The sequence below is a fragment of the Herpailurus yagouaroundi genome, unplaced genomic scaffold (genome assembly GCF_014898765.1).
Source record: "Herpailurus yagouaroundi ecotype Mexico unplaced genomic scaffold, PumYag 139, whole genome shotgun sequence".
NCBI classification, from domain to species: domain Eukaryota; kingdom Metazoa; phylum Chordata; class Mammalia; order Carnivora; family Felidae; genus Herpailurus; species Herpailurus yagouaroundi.
Genome location: NW_024412394.1, coordinates 66,486,661 through 66,500,677, shown reverse-complemented (window position 1 = coordinate 66,500,677; position 14,017 = coordinate 66,486,661). Strand labels below are relative to the sequence as shown.

Genomic DNA, 14,017 nt, shown 5'->3' with positions numbered 1-14,017 from the left:
AGACGCATCACTTCCAATTCAGAAATCAAAAGACAAAATGTGGGAGAATACACCTAAAAAGAGCCAAACAACAATTTTAAAGGGAAAAAAAAAAAACAAAAAACATGTTGCATTGGCAACCAGATACTTTAATGATTAAAGGATACTTTTCACTGGATGTGAGTTCACCACTCACAGTAAGTTGAGCCCCAAGGATGATACAGAATGGGGAGGAGGAAAAAAAAGGACTGTATTTCTAAAAGGGAGAGAAAGGACTAGAAACAGAACAAAATAGAACATTCATGAAAGCAATTTAACTCTCAGATAGCCAAAAACCCAGTTAAGTAAAACATCCTGTTTCCTGGCTATGACACGTAAGTACGCCAATATTTTATTTGGAAGACCATCTGTATTACAAACTATAATTACGTGCACAGTACATAAGCAGTCTACATTTTCCAAACTTTTTAGTTCTTTACTCACCTACAGACTTTTGGAAATATTGGAAAAAGAAGGGGTGGCCATCTAAAGGGATAACTCATTATTACTTCCTATAACCACTGTGCTGGACTGGCCAATCATAGTGGCCACCACACTCACAGTCTACTTCTAGGGGGAAATCACCACACTTATGGGAGCCCTGGGTGGTACCTTAGGCAGAGATATGATCTGTACACTGGCTGGTGGCCTCTGAAAAACCCGGTATGAAAGCTCTGCCCAAACAGGGATAAAGTGATTGGATATCCTATCAGGTTCTTACCCAGGAATTTAAACCACTGATACAGGAAGAGAGTTAATAAGCTGGTAGAACAAACAGAAATGGAAATGGACACGGGGGAAAGGAACAACAAAGTAAGTCAATGACATGAACAGCAGAGGACCGGAGAAAGAATCGGCAAGAACGTGTTACTACCGCCAATCAAGTCACTGGCCGCTTTCAGAGCCACTGATGTAAAGCCGGCTGAGGCCTGGCTGTATGAGGGAGATGCCCTTCATTGTTATTTGTACATGTAGTCTTGCTCTAAATCTCCATTTCTTTCTGTAACCTAAATGAATCCCTACTCCATTTAACCAAAAGACATTTACACGATGACAGCCTTTTTCTTTCCATAAAAATAAAACTAAGTATACTCTAAAGACTTTTTTAAGTAAAATTACTTTGATTACAGGTTTTATTAAATTTATTTGAGAGAGAGAAAGAGAGTGTGTGTGTGTGTGTGTGTGTGTGTGTGTGTGTGTGTGTGCGCGCGCGCACAAGCAGGGGAGGGGCAGAGAGAAGGAGAGACAGAATCCAAAGCAGGCTCTCCACCATCAGCACAGAGCCCGATGTGGGGTTCAAATTCACGAACCATGAGATCATGACCTGAGTCAAGATCAAGAGTCAGATGCTTAACCAACTACACCACCCAGACACCCCTAGAGTTTTTAAATAAAATACTACTAACATATGTTATACTGAACCTTTCTCTAAAGGCCTCATGATAATAGAATATTTGTGTTGGTCAGGGGAAGATGGTTTGGCCAGTCAGTTAAAAGAAAACTAGTTTCTCTGGTTGAGCCATACTCTAATTCTTATTACTATTAGTATCTCTCATAATTTGAAGATGACACTGCTGATGACAATGGCTTCTATAATGGGATAAGGAGGGGCGCCTGGGTGGCTCAGTTGTTTAAGCGTCCCACTTCGGCTCAGGTCATGATCTCTCAGTTTGTGAGATGTATCCCTGCATCAGGCTCCAGACTGATTGCTCGGAGACTGCTTGGGATTCTCTCTCTCCTTCTCTTTCTCTGCCCCTCCCCCACTCTCTCGGTCTCTCTCAAAATAAATAAATAAACACTTAAAGAAAAAAAAAAAAAAGGGTGCCTGGGTGGCTCAGTTGGTTAAGCATCCAACTTTGACTCAGGTCATGATCTCACAGTTTGTGGGTTTGAGCCTGTGTCAGGCTCTGCACTGACAGCTCAGAGCCTGGAGCCTGCTTTGGATTCTGTGTCTCCCTCTCTCTCTGCCCCTCCCCTGCTCACGCTTTGTCTCTGTCTCTCTCTCAAAAATAAATAAACATTATAATGGAATAAGGAATGGGAGTTTTCCTGTTGGTTCAGAATTTCAGCAAAAGCTCAAAGCTAAGGACAAGGAGAAACAAGTTTCCCTACATTCTAAAGAGAGTATTAGTCATACCCATGCAGGAATTACTTTAAAAAGAAAAACAAAAGGCAAAAATATTCCTAAAAACAAAGTGTAACTGAAGTAATCAAGGTAGAAAGCTGTTAGCTAAGTAAGGAATGCTGTGGCATCTATTTCCCCCAGATAAACCTCATGCTAAGAGCAGGTAGTCCCAAGAGAAGCATCCAAAAAGACCAGGATTGAGCATGTAACAAGAGGATATCCCCCTCCTCAGCTGGATGCTTGTTTAGGTGAGGAAATCCACAGGCAGTTACCAAAGCAGGCTATTGAAGTGTTCATGGAAATACTTGACACGTGTTCCCAGGAGGGTTACTGACGCTGGAGTATGGATTAGAGAAAGGAGATGTTATTCTCCCTGTGGCCTAAGTGGACACCATAAAAGGTGTCCTGGCTAGAGCTGTCCTGAAAGGAGCCTACTCAAGAAGGTCAAGTGTAAAGGCAAGGGGAGGCAGCAGAAAGCAGTGTTGCAAGGTATTCAACTAGAGTCCTAAGAGATCCAAAAATGGAGCAGTGGGGAGGTCCCCCCAGGGTCCAAAAGAACCCCCCATTGTGCCCCTCAACAAAGATCTAGCATGTCAGTGTCTACCACACCAAAAGCTTTTAACTGGTCACTGAAGACTCCACTGTTTTTCTCTAATCTTCCCTCCCTCTCATCCTGACCCTGGAGAAGCCAGGCAAGCAGAGAAAGGAGGAGGAGGGGAGAAAGGGGAAGAACAAATCACTCCGCCTTCTGCACTTCTGATCCTGGGACAGGCCTGAGCTAGAGACAGAGGAAGTATTTGAATTGCACAGCTGTCATTTGGACTAGACTGCATCAGTCATTACCTAAATATGAAGCTATCTGAATCCCGGCCCCCCCCCCCCCCCCGGCAAAGGTAAAAGAAAGCTATGGAGCATCAAGAGATCAGGAATGGAGATCCAACAGAGCTTGTTTAAAGGAACTGGTGAGAAATCTTGAAACGGTTTAATGATTGTACTAACTGCACTTAATCCATTTTATAAAATGCCTACACTTTTAACTGTTTGATCTTTAATATCACACAAATCTTACCTTTGAAAAAAGACCTCCTGCATCTATATCATATCCTTTAAGGTCCTCGTGTAATTTCTGCAAACACTGTATGACTCTTCTTTGATGTTCATCATCCTTTAGCTCATGAGCTTTGATCAGAAAGTCATAGTGGTCCAGTGGTCCATGGCAAACAGCCAAAGCTTTTGAATAAACCTCTGTAGTCGCAGTTGGAGACATAATCTCAGGTGTCTGAACTGTATAGGCTATAAACAAAAAATATATACAACTTTAGACTTTCTTAAAGGAAAGTATTTCATAGTACTCCACAGGTTTCTTAATGGTCACATTAAAACCTTTCTGTTACAAGTATGTATATGTGAGCAGTTATTGTAAATCCCATTTTGATTAAAACACATTCTGTTCAATAAATATAATCATCTCCTTTTAATAAAAACGAGTAGGGGCACCTGGGTGGCTCAGTAAGTTAAGCATCCAACTCTCCATTTTGGCTCAAGTCATGATCTCACAGTTTGCAAGATGGGGCCCCTGAGCTGCTAGCGTAGAGCCTGCTTGGGATTCTCTCTCTCCCTGCCCCTCCCCTGCTCACACTCTTTCTCTCAAAATAAGTAAACATTTAAAAAACTAAAATAGGGGCACCTGGGTAGCTCAGTCGGTTAAGCATCCGACTTTGGTTCAGGTTGTGATCTCACGGTTCGTGGACTCAGGCCCCATGTCTGGCTCTGTGCTGACAGCTCAGAGCCTGGAGCCTGCTTTGAATTCTGTGTCTCCCTCTCTCTTTGCCCTGGCCCCGCCCACACTCTTGTCTCTCCCTCTCTCAAAAATAAACATTAAAAAAAATTAAAACAATAAAAAGGAATAAACTGCAAACCCCAAAAGCTATCACTGTAACCCCTCTTCTAAAAACCTAACCTGCCACAGAGTCTCTGCTTTATCTCTACTCCATTAAACAAGCCACTTCGGTTCATCAGATCCTTCCCCACAGCAGGGCTGGCCCCTCTGAATTAGGCCTAATTCTGGCTCTTGAGTACCAAGGTAGAGACACAGAGACTAGTCACAAAGTGTTTTCTACTGCCCCTTTATTCTTTATTCTCCAAAACCACACAGCATTCATATATTACCACATTGATTTCAGCCCTCTGCTTATAAGATTCCTTCCCTTTTCCACAACTTTTAAGCTGGACACAAAGAGGTGAAACACAATAGAGTGTCTGTTTCAAAGCAGTGAGGTTTTCTGATCCTTTTTTTAGCTTCTCCTGGGAGAGAAATGACTGTCCGTGGCAAGATCAATCATAACTATTTCTTATCTGGGGCAGGTTTCAGTGAGCAGAAACTCCCTTTCTATTTTTATTTATTCTTTTACTGAAGTATAATTGAGATACAATGTTATGTTAGTTTCAAGTGGACAACATAGTGATTCAATAATTCTATACCTCATGCAATGCTCACCACAATAGATGGTTACCACCCATCACTATACAAAGTTATAATATTGACTATCTCTCTCCCTATTTTGTAAAAGCAACAATAAACAGCAGCAACCTGGCACATTTTTAGATTGGGCTGTGCCCATCTTTGAGTCTGACAAAACTTTTGCAAAGACACACTGTGAGTATTGTTCTCATTTCATTGAATACCATGTTTCCTTTGTTTCAGTAACATGAAAATTACTTACCTTGGGGAAAAAATGAACAGTCAAGGTTATTTCCATCTTTTTCCCAAGAGAGGAAAAAAAAATTCTAAATAAATCACGAATGTTGGGGATAGGGCAGGGCTGTCTTCTAACAGCTGTTCTTCCTTTCTGAATAAAAGTTTTAGCTGGGTACAAGGCCGCCCAGTTAAATAACCCATTTCTGGCCTCTCAAGCAGCCAGGCACAGCCATAGGACCAATTCTAACCAATGGGATGTAACCTGAAACAAGCAGCTCTGGTACATGCCCTTACAGAGAAAGGGCAAACCGCTCCTGCTCCCCCTCCCCTTTTTCTAACTGGCATGTAAGTATAGGGACTGCAGCTGGAAAAGCCAACCTGGCAAGGAGAGGCCCGCAGAATGCTGAGCAAAGCAGAGCAAAGTTCTCCAACAATGTTAAGCTGGGAAATCAGCTCCGGACCACCTACTGGATTTTTATGGAAAAGAATAAAAAACTTCTATCTTGCTCTTCAACCAGGTCCTCAGCCAATCATCCGTTCATACTACTCCTTTTATATGGCAAATACTCTAATCCATCCCCTCCCACTCTTCCTCATATCACCACCCTAGCTGGGACTCTCATGATCTCTGGCCTGGCCTCCCTTCCTCTGATCACCTCCACTGCCCCCAAATTTACCACAATCTCTAAATTATCTTCCATCAACTATAGAAATGATCTTGCTAAAATCCAAATGTGATTTTATCAATATTTACCTTGAAATTCATCTCCTTGTTTAAAGGATGGTTTTCAAACATAATTTTAACAGCAGCATTGTGGGGTTTTTTTGTTGTTTTGTTTTTTTTTACATACAAAACATTCCATGGAATCCTAAATTTATTAAAGAGAAAAGTGGGAGGAGAGCACAAAATCCCACCCTCTTCACATCTCCTTTATTTCTACAACTGTACCACCCCCATTTCTAAAGCAGCCCTGAAACCACTTTTCCACCTTATAGAATCACATTAAGTACAAACAGTGTACAGAAAAGAGTGAGCACAGCAGGCCTGAGATTACTGTCCTTGGAAAGGTTTGCTTACACGGTGGGCCCTTGGCTGGGAACTTGGATTCCAAGAGGGTTCCCACCATTCCCAGAAATGGAAAGAGTGACTCACTGTGCCTGAACCGTTTATACCATGTATAAGCAACGTGGCTTATGCTGAATACTTAGTTTCCTTCTACGCATATAGAATGTTAGTACATGCTATGCAATAAGTAGCTATGTGACCGTCCCCACTCCACCCTAGGCATTTAATCTCTATGGGGCTTCCCTAACAGACAACATTTCATATCTGTTGTCACAATTCATTACTGGAGAAACCAAGTATGTCTTATGTGACTCCACTGGGAGAAGACTCTTGGAAGCTTGCACCTAATTTCTTCCAGATTTTGCCCTGCGTGCCTTTCCCCTTTGCTGTACTGTGTTTGTATCCTTTTACTGTAATAAATCACAGCCGTGAGCGCGACTATATGCTGAGTCTTGTGAATTCTCCCAGCAAGTCACCAAACCTGGAGGTAGTCTTGGGAATCCCCAAACACAGTATCCTCATTCTGGGGTTCGAGAAATCCAGAACAGGGCCCCAGTCTGCATTTCCAGACTACTCTCCCTCTACTCTCCAAAAGGCATCCACTGATACAAGAAACGATTGAGCATCCATCACATGTAATGGGTAACAGGGTAATAGAGAATATCAAGGTTGCTTTTTTTAAAAATTTTAAGTGGGGGTGGAGGGGCAAAAAAAATGCAGCAGTAATGCATCAGATCAACTGGCACTAGCAAGTGAAAGAAGTCTGGGTACAGAGAAACTGGTTACGAAACTATTCTGGGTGGGATATAATAAAGGCCTAAATTGGAACGGGCAGTAGTAGAAATGTCAGGAAGCTGGTTAAATGGAAAATGCAAAGGGAGATTCAGTAATGGGAGTTGTCTTCTAGTCAAGTGGATTACTCAGCACATCTCAAATCCATTCTTTCATTTCATAGTGCCTTTGTTCATACAGATTCCCTGGCTGGACATCCTTCTCTTCCAGCCTCTGCCAGCCTAACCCCTCCCTCACAGAACCTCACCACCCTTCAAAGTCCCTCAGCTCCCTACCACCAAAACCTCCAAACTCACCTGTATTTACCCCATCCTTTTCTCTTTCCTTAGCCTAAGAGTTGTTTCTCATTCCATCAAGGATATTAATGCCTCCTTGTTCTCTAATCAGAGGCTTTCAAATTTTTGAACCCTCTTTAATCATCATGATCCAATATTCTCTCATGTATAAATAACTGAAAAACAATTTTCATGAAATAAGACATTTAGTAAGAGTATAAATGGTTTAAAAAGAAAAATATGCATGACATACTCTGGTATTTTTAATAATATTTTACTATATGTATGTGACCTAAATATGTGCCAAGAACTACTAGATTTAGTTATATTAAATGCCATATATTATACTTATTTACCTTTTTGTTTTCTGTCTGCCTTCCCCACCCAGAGTGTGTGTGTGTGTGTGTGTTTGTTTGTTTGTTTGTTTCCCCCCAGGGTATATGCTCTTTGAGGACAGGAATTTTTGTTGTTTTGTTTCATGCTGTATATTCCCCAGTGAACAGTGCCTGGGGCATAACTGGTGCTTATGAAATATTTCTTGAATCCCCTCCCTTCCTACCTTTCCAGAGATGTCATTCTCTTCACTAACCACCTCTGTATTATATCATCAACCTTCCCCTCTCTACCAGCTTTTTCATACCGATTCAACCCTTTCTTATCTTCAAATTATATACTAACAACAAAACCAGTCATAAGACATCTGTTCTTCCTCCTTTCCTTCACAAGCCAAACCACTTGATTACCTTTACTTCTTCTGGCCACTACCTCACATCTTGCTCAATTCTCAACCCATTGTGGTCAAGCTTCTACTGAGACAGATGCTGCTAAATTCACCCAAGGCCTACTATTGCCAAATCCAGGATCTACTCTTCAGTCTTCATATTCCTTTTCACAACCATAAAATATCTGATTTTTAAAGGTAGTCATTAGAAAGATCAGGACTGTGGGCAAAGTACGTTGTTTCTCTTGGTCCATAGACAGGCTTAAGTTCTTTGCTTCTGATTTTTCACTAGCCTAACATCTTTATTTAGTAGTATATATACTTCACATGCATTTTTCAAAAAAGAGAACCAAGGCACACTGAAGATAAGACATCACTTCAGCTAGTTAGCAGGCATAAAAAGAGAAATAGCAGTTATCCAGTTCCACATGCAAGGAGCCTGAAAGTTGCCAGTCTATCCTAACAATGAAAAAGCTAAGCAGACTCAAAAAACAACATCTCTTCCCAGATCCATAGGACAAAGGAGGATGCAGGGCAAACCACTGCCCCTAAGATTAAAGAGAAACACAGGCAAATACAGGGAATAATCGCTTACTGGAGCAGAGACTCACAAGTGGAAACCATCCCAGGAACCAGTGCCAGGGTAGGAAAACCTGAACTTATTTGACAAATTGCTAGAAGCTCAATGTGAACAACTCAAGATATAAAAACTCCAGGGGTAACCAGCATAGAGGGGCTCCCATACTTTCCTGAATTTTACCTCCAGGAGCTCAACCAAGTTCTTAGTGTCAATACAGGAAAAAAATCCCCTTAGGCTTCTAAATCTTCTAAATCTGAGCTGCCAGCACAGAGCCTGATGCAGGGCTCGAACCCATTAAATGTGAGATCATGACCTGAGCCAAAGTAGGACGCTCAACCGACTGAGTCACCTGGGCGCCCCTACTTTCTTTATTCTTAATTGATTTAACACATAACAATTTGTTCAAAATAATAGCAACAATGTATTCAATCATTTATGCTTAGGCATAGGTCATATATATGTTTATGCATGCTTATATATAAGTGAAATAAATGACAACAATAATACAAGGAACAGAAGAGAGCAATTGGGATTATTTTGTTATTATAACATGGTCCTTGCACTACCTTTGAAGTGGTGTAGTGTCATTTGAAAGTGGACTTGGATCAGCTGTGAAGGTATACTACAAAATGTAAAAAGAAATATAACTGACGGGCTAAGAAAGAGAAAATGGAATCATAAAACACTCAGTTAAAACCACAAAACACAGAAAAAGAGAAGTCAACAAAAACAAGAACAAAGAACAATGGCAACAGCTAGAAGATAACAAACACATAGATATTAATCCAACTATATCAATAATCACTTTGAAGATCGATGATATAAATGCATCAATTAAAAGACAGTTATGGTCAGAGTGGATCAAAACACACAAGGCCCAAGTATATGCTGTCTACAAGAAACTCACTTTAAATATAAAGACATAGACATATGGATTAACAGTAAATGAATGGCGAAAAATATATACCCTAACACTAAAGAAAGCAGGTGTAGCTGTATTAATTTAGACACAGCAGATTTCAAAGCAAGAAAAGTTATCAGAGATAAATAAGGGCATTATATTACATAATGATAAAAGAGTCAGTTCTCCAAGAAGAATCAATCCTTAATGCATATGCACCTAATAGCAGAATATCAAACTAAACTATAGGATGCTAGAATTGACAGAAATATAAGGAGAAATAGATGAATTCACTATCATAGCCAGATATTCTAACATCCCCCTAGCAGAAGTGGACAGATCCAGCAGGCAAAAAACTCAGTAAGAGCATACTGAACTCAACATTAACAATCAACTTCCCCTAACTGATATTTATAGAATACTTCATCCAACAGGGGAATACACATTCTTCCCAAGCTCACATGGAACATTCACCAAGACAGACTACTTCTAGGCCATTAGACACATCTTAACAAAGTTAAAAGACCTGAAATCATATAATGTCTGCTCTAGACAACAACTCATTGAACCACAAATCAGTAACAGAAAAGTAACAGGAAAATTCTAAAACATATGTAGATTAAACAATACACTTCTAACTAACATATGTGTTAAAGAAGAAATCTCAAGAAAAATGTACAAGACCACATACCCTTCACAAAAAATTAACTCAAAATGGATCACAGACTTAAATGTAAAACACAAAACTATCAAATTCCTAGAAGGTAACATAGGAGAATTATAAAAAGACATAGAAGAAACCTATATACTCTTGAGATATGGTGATGACTTCTTAGATACAACACTGAAGGCACAATCCATGAAAGAAATAATTGATATGCTGGACTTCAATTAAAATTTAAAACTTCTGCGAAAGTCAATGCCATGGTGTCATCGGAAGACAAGAGACAGGAGAAAATATTTGCAAAAGACCCATCTGATAAAGGACTGTTCTACAAAATATACAAAGAACTCTTAAAACTCATAACAAGAAAACAATCCAATTTAAAAATGGGCCAAAGACATCTCACCAAAGAAAATATACAGATGGCAAAGAAGCATAGGAAAAAATCTACACATCATATGTCATCAGGGAAATGCAAAGCAAAATAATAATAAGACACCACTATTCGCCTATTAGAATGGACAAAATTCAGAACACTAACAAATGCTGGCCAGGATATGGAGCAAGAATGTATTTCCATTCATTCTTGGTGGGAATACAAAATGGTACAATCACTTGGGAAGACTGTTTGGCAGTTTTGTGCAAAACTAAACCTACTGTTACCATATGATCTAGCAATCATGTTCCCTGGTTTTTAACTAAAGGAATTGAAAACTTAAATTCACACACACACACAAAACCTGCATACAGATGTTCACAGGAGCTGTATTCATAACTGCCATAACTTGGAAGCAATCAAGATGTCCCTCAATAGGCAAATGGCCAAATAAATTGGTACATCTAGACAATAGAATATTATTCAGCACTAAAAAGAAATTAGCTATCAAGCCATGAAAACACATGGACAAAACTTAAATGCATATAACTAAGGGAAAGAGCCAATTTGAAACAGCTGCATATTGTAAGGTCAGATATTCTAACTATATGACATTCTGGAAAGGACAAATCTATGGAGACAATAAAAAGATCCATAGTAGACAAAGGGTTGGGGAGGCAGGGAGGAGGGAATAGAGCACAGAGGATTTTCAGGGTGGTGAAAACACTCTGTATAATACTATAATGATGGATACATGTCCTTATATATACATACATACATGCCCATTGTTTAAGAGTGAACCCAAATGGACTTTAGGTAATTATTATGAATCAATGTAGGTTCATCAGTTCTTACAAATGCACCACTCTGGTGAGGGATATTGATAATAGGGGCATCAATACATGTGGGGGGCAAGGGGGAATGTGGGAAATCTCTGTACCTTCTTCTCAATTTTGCTGTGAACCTAAAATTGATCTTTTTTTAACTGATCTTAAAAAAAACGTCTAAAAAAGAGAGAGAGAATCAGACAAGACACTCAAGGCTGAGAGACTGGCCAGCTTGGGCCTGGAGAGCAGCTGTATAAATTGAAACACAAAAGACTTCTCAAAAGCTGCACTAAATTAAATCTGTTACTACATCAGTGTACACAAATTATGGGATGCTGCTGCCATATTATTTTGATTTGTATTAATTTGTCTTATTGTACTCCAAATGGACAGTGGGAAAATGCCATTCTGAAGATCCACACAGTGATCTACAAACATAAATGGAAGATTTTAGAGGCCCATAAAGCCTGCACTGTTCTAATGCCTCAATTTGTACCTGATTTTACCATTTTCTCTTAAATGTTTTAAGAAGATCTCACTACACTCCATAGTTCACATGCTACAAGACTTAGTCAATATCATGATGTCCTTCTGTCTGAGTGGTTATGACTTCCTAGATAGTATTTTAACAATTATTTCTACCCACCCTCCACCCCAGGAAAAAATAGTTTCCCCAACCTTTGAGTGAATTTGTGATTATTCCGATTTCCTTTTTTTTTTTTTAAAGTGAACATAACCTCAGGATTCTATGGTCTTCATATTAAACAAAAGATGAAGCGTAGAACTGGATCACTTGGCCCCTTCTCTTATTGCCTCCCAGTTCAAAATGCCTGCGTGTCTTAATGGCCAGCACTGCCCAGATCTGCGGTTGGGTTCAATGCATTCAAGCATCATCACAATCTCCTTTGTAGTTTTAGCTTTTTCTCAGAAAATCTGTTTAGTCTGCCCACCACGGCCTCTCTGCTTCCTGTAATAAGACCACTTTCCCTGGGCTTACAAAAAAATCCTTGCCCTTCTTGTCCCATGTCACTTCATGCCCCATTTCTTACAGGAAATGCCACAGGTTTGGGGAATATTTACCATGTTTGTTTGCAGGGGCACTATTGGCAGGGAGAGCAATTTGGAAGAAAACAATTCTGAAGTTCTGCAGTCTACAAGCTAATACACTCCACTTAACTAATCTCACTACATTAATAAATACTAAGCTACAATTACACTGGTTTTAATGGCACATGGTAGCATATAATGCAGAAAGAAGAGGCAACTACATAGCACAATTATAAAAGAAACTGGAAAAAGGCAAACTGTCACCAATAGCCCTGACAAGAGCTATTATAGAACACACAGTTCTTTTTTAAACAAGGTCTTAATTTATGGTTCATGACCGGGGTGGGGGTGGGGAGGTCTGGGAGCCTATTAAAAACAAACTATGGGTATGTATATGTGTTAATTGTGTATTTTTTCTGAGGCAAGATCTCTGAACATACTATAGCCTCCTTTGGATTGTCAAACAAGTTTGTGAAAACTGGTTAAGAACCACTGTTTTAAAGAATTACCAAAATTTAAGAGTTTTAGAAGGAAAATCTATTAATAGCTGCTCACTTTTTTTGAGCACTCACCGTATGCCATGGACTAGAGTAATGACAATTATTTTTATTAATCCTCACAATAATCTTATTATACAAATAACTAAAAAATCCAGGGATAAATTTGTTCATTCAGTCATTCATTCATTGTTCGCTGAAAACCAGCTACATCTGGGGTATTATTCTTGACACCCGTGAAAAAAACACACTAAAAATTCCTTCCCTTGTGGAGCCTTCGCTCCAGTCAAGAGGAAAAGAGACAAAAAATTACAGGAGCAGACAGTGATCTGTACAGTGATGAAAATAAAAGGGATATCCTAGAGTCTCTGACCAACAGCCTAGGCATTCCCAGAGACTTTAATAGAAATATAGAATCTCAAGCCCCACATCGAAGTCTGAATCAGAATTTGCATTATAACAAAACACCTGAGTGTTTCATACACACATTAAAGTTTATGAAGCACAGGAGTGCTTGGGTGGCTCAGTCAGTTAAGCTTCCAACTCGATTCAGGTCATGATCCCAGGATCCTGTGATCAGGTTCCACCTCAGGCTCCACACTTAGTGTGGAACCTTTTTAAAATTCTCTCCCTCCCTCTTCCTCTGTCCCTCCCTCTCTCTCTCACTTTCTAAAAATAAAAATAAAAATAAAAATAAAAATAAAAATAAAATAAAATAAAATAAAATAAAACAAAACAAAATAAAATAAAATAAAATAAAATAAAATAAAATAAAATAAAAGCTATTACCTATATTTTCTTAAGTAGTAGCAGAGACCAGTTAGGAAACTATAACAATAATCTAGCTCAAAGATCCCCATAATTTGGACCAGAGTTAGCACTGCAACTTAAGTAAACTGATGAAGATCAGGTGGCTAATAACAGTAGCAGCAACAACTGCTGACCTCTACTAAGTACTTACTAAGTGCCAGGTACTTTTCTAAGTACTTTACATATATGAACTAATTTAATATTCACAACTACCGTATGACATAGGTGCTAACAGTATCTTCAAAGGTGAAGAGTCAGGGGGACGCTGGGGCGGCTCAGTCGGCTAAGGGTCTGACCCTTGATCTCGGCTCAGGTCATGATCTCATATGCTGTCAGCTTGGGATTCTGACTCTACCTCTCTCTCTGCCCCTCCCCCAGCTCACATACACTTGTGCTCGTGCTCTCTCTCTCAAAATAAAGAAAATTTTAAATAAGGAAATAAAGGTAGAGAAACTGAGGCACAAAGGGGCTAAGTAAGTAACCTGTCCATGTTCCCATAGTCAGGTAGTGGCAGAGCCAACATCTGTTCCCACAGGTACAACGGGGAGGCAGAATATTATGGTGGAAGGAGGATGGGCTCTGGAATTGACTCTCAACCACGGATGGTGGATTGGGGAGAT

General features: G+C 39.6%; 1 protein-coding gene across 2 annotated transcripts in view; it reads right to left on the bottom strand.

The window, feature by feature from the left end:
- AFG1L (AFG1 like ATPase) overlaps positions 1 to 14,017 on the bottom strand; it is a 203,560-nt gene that overhangs the window by 164,660 nt on the left and 24,883 nt on the right. For both annotated transcript variants that reach the window (XM_040474323.1, XM_040474322.1), the window contains exon 3: positions 3,213 to 3,436. In XM_040474323.1, the coding sequence (XP_040330257.1) occupies positions 3,213 to 3,436 (224 nt within the window). The remainder of the gene's footprint in view (positions 1 to 3,212; positions 3,437 to 14,017) is intronic.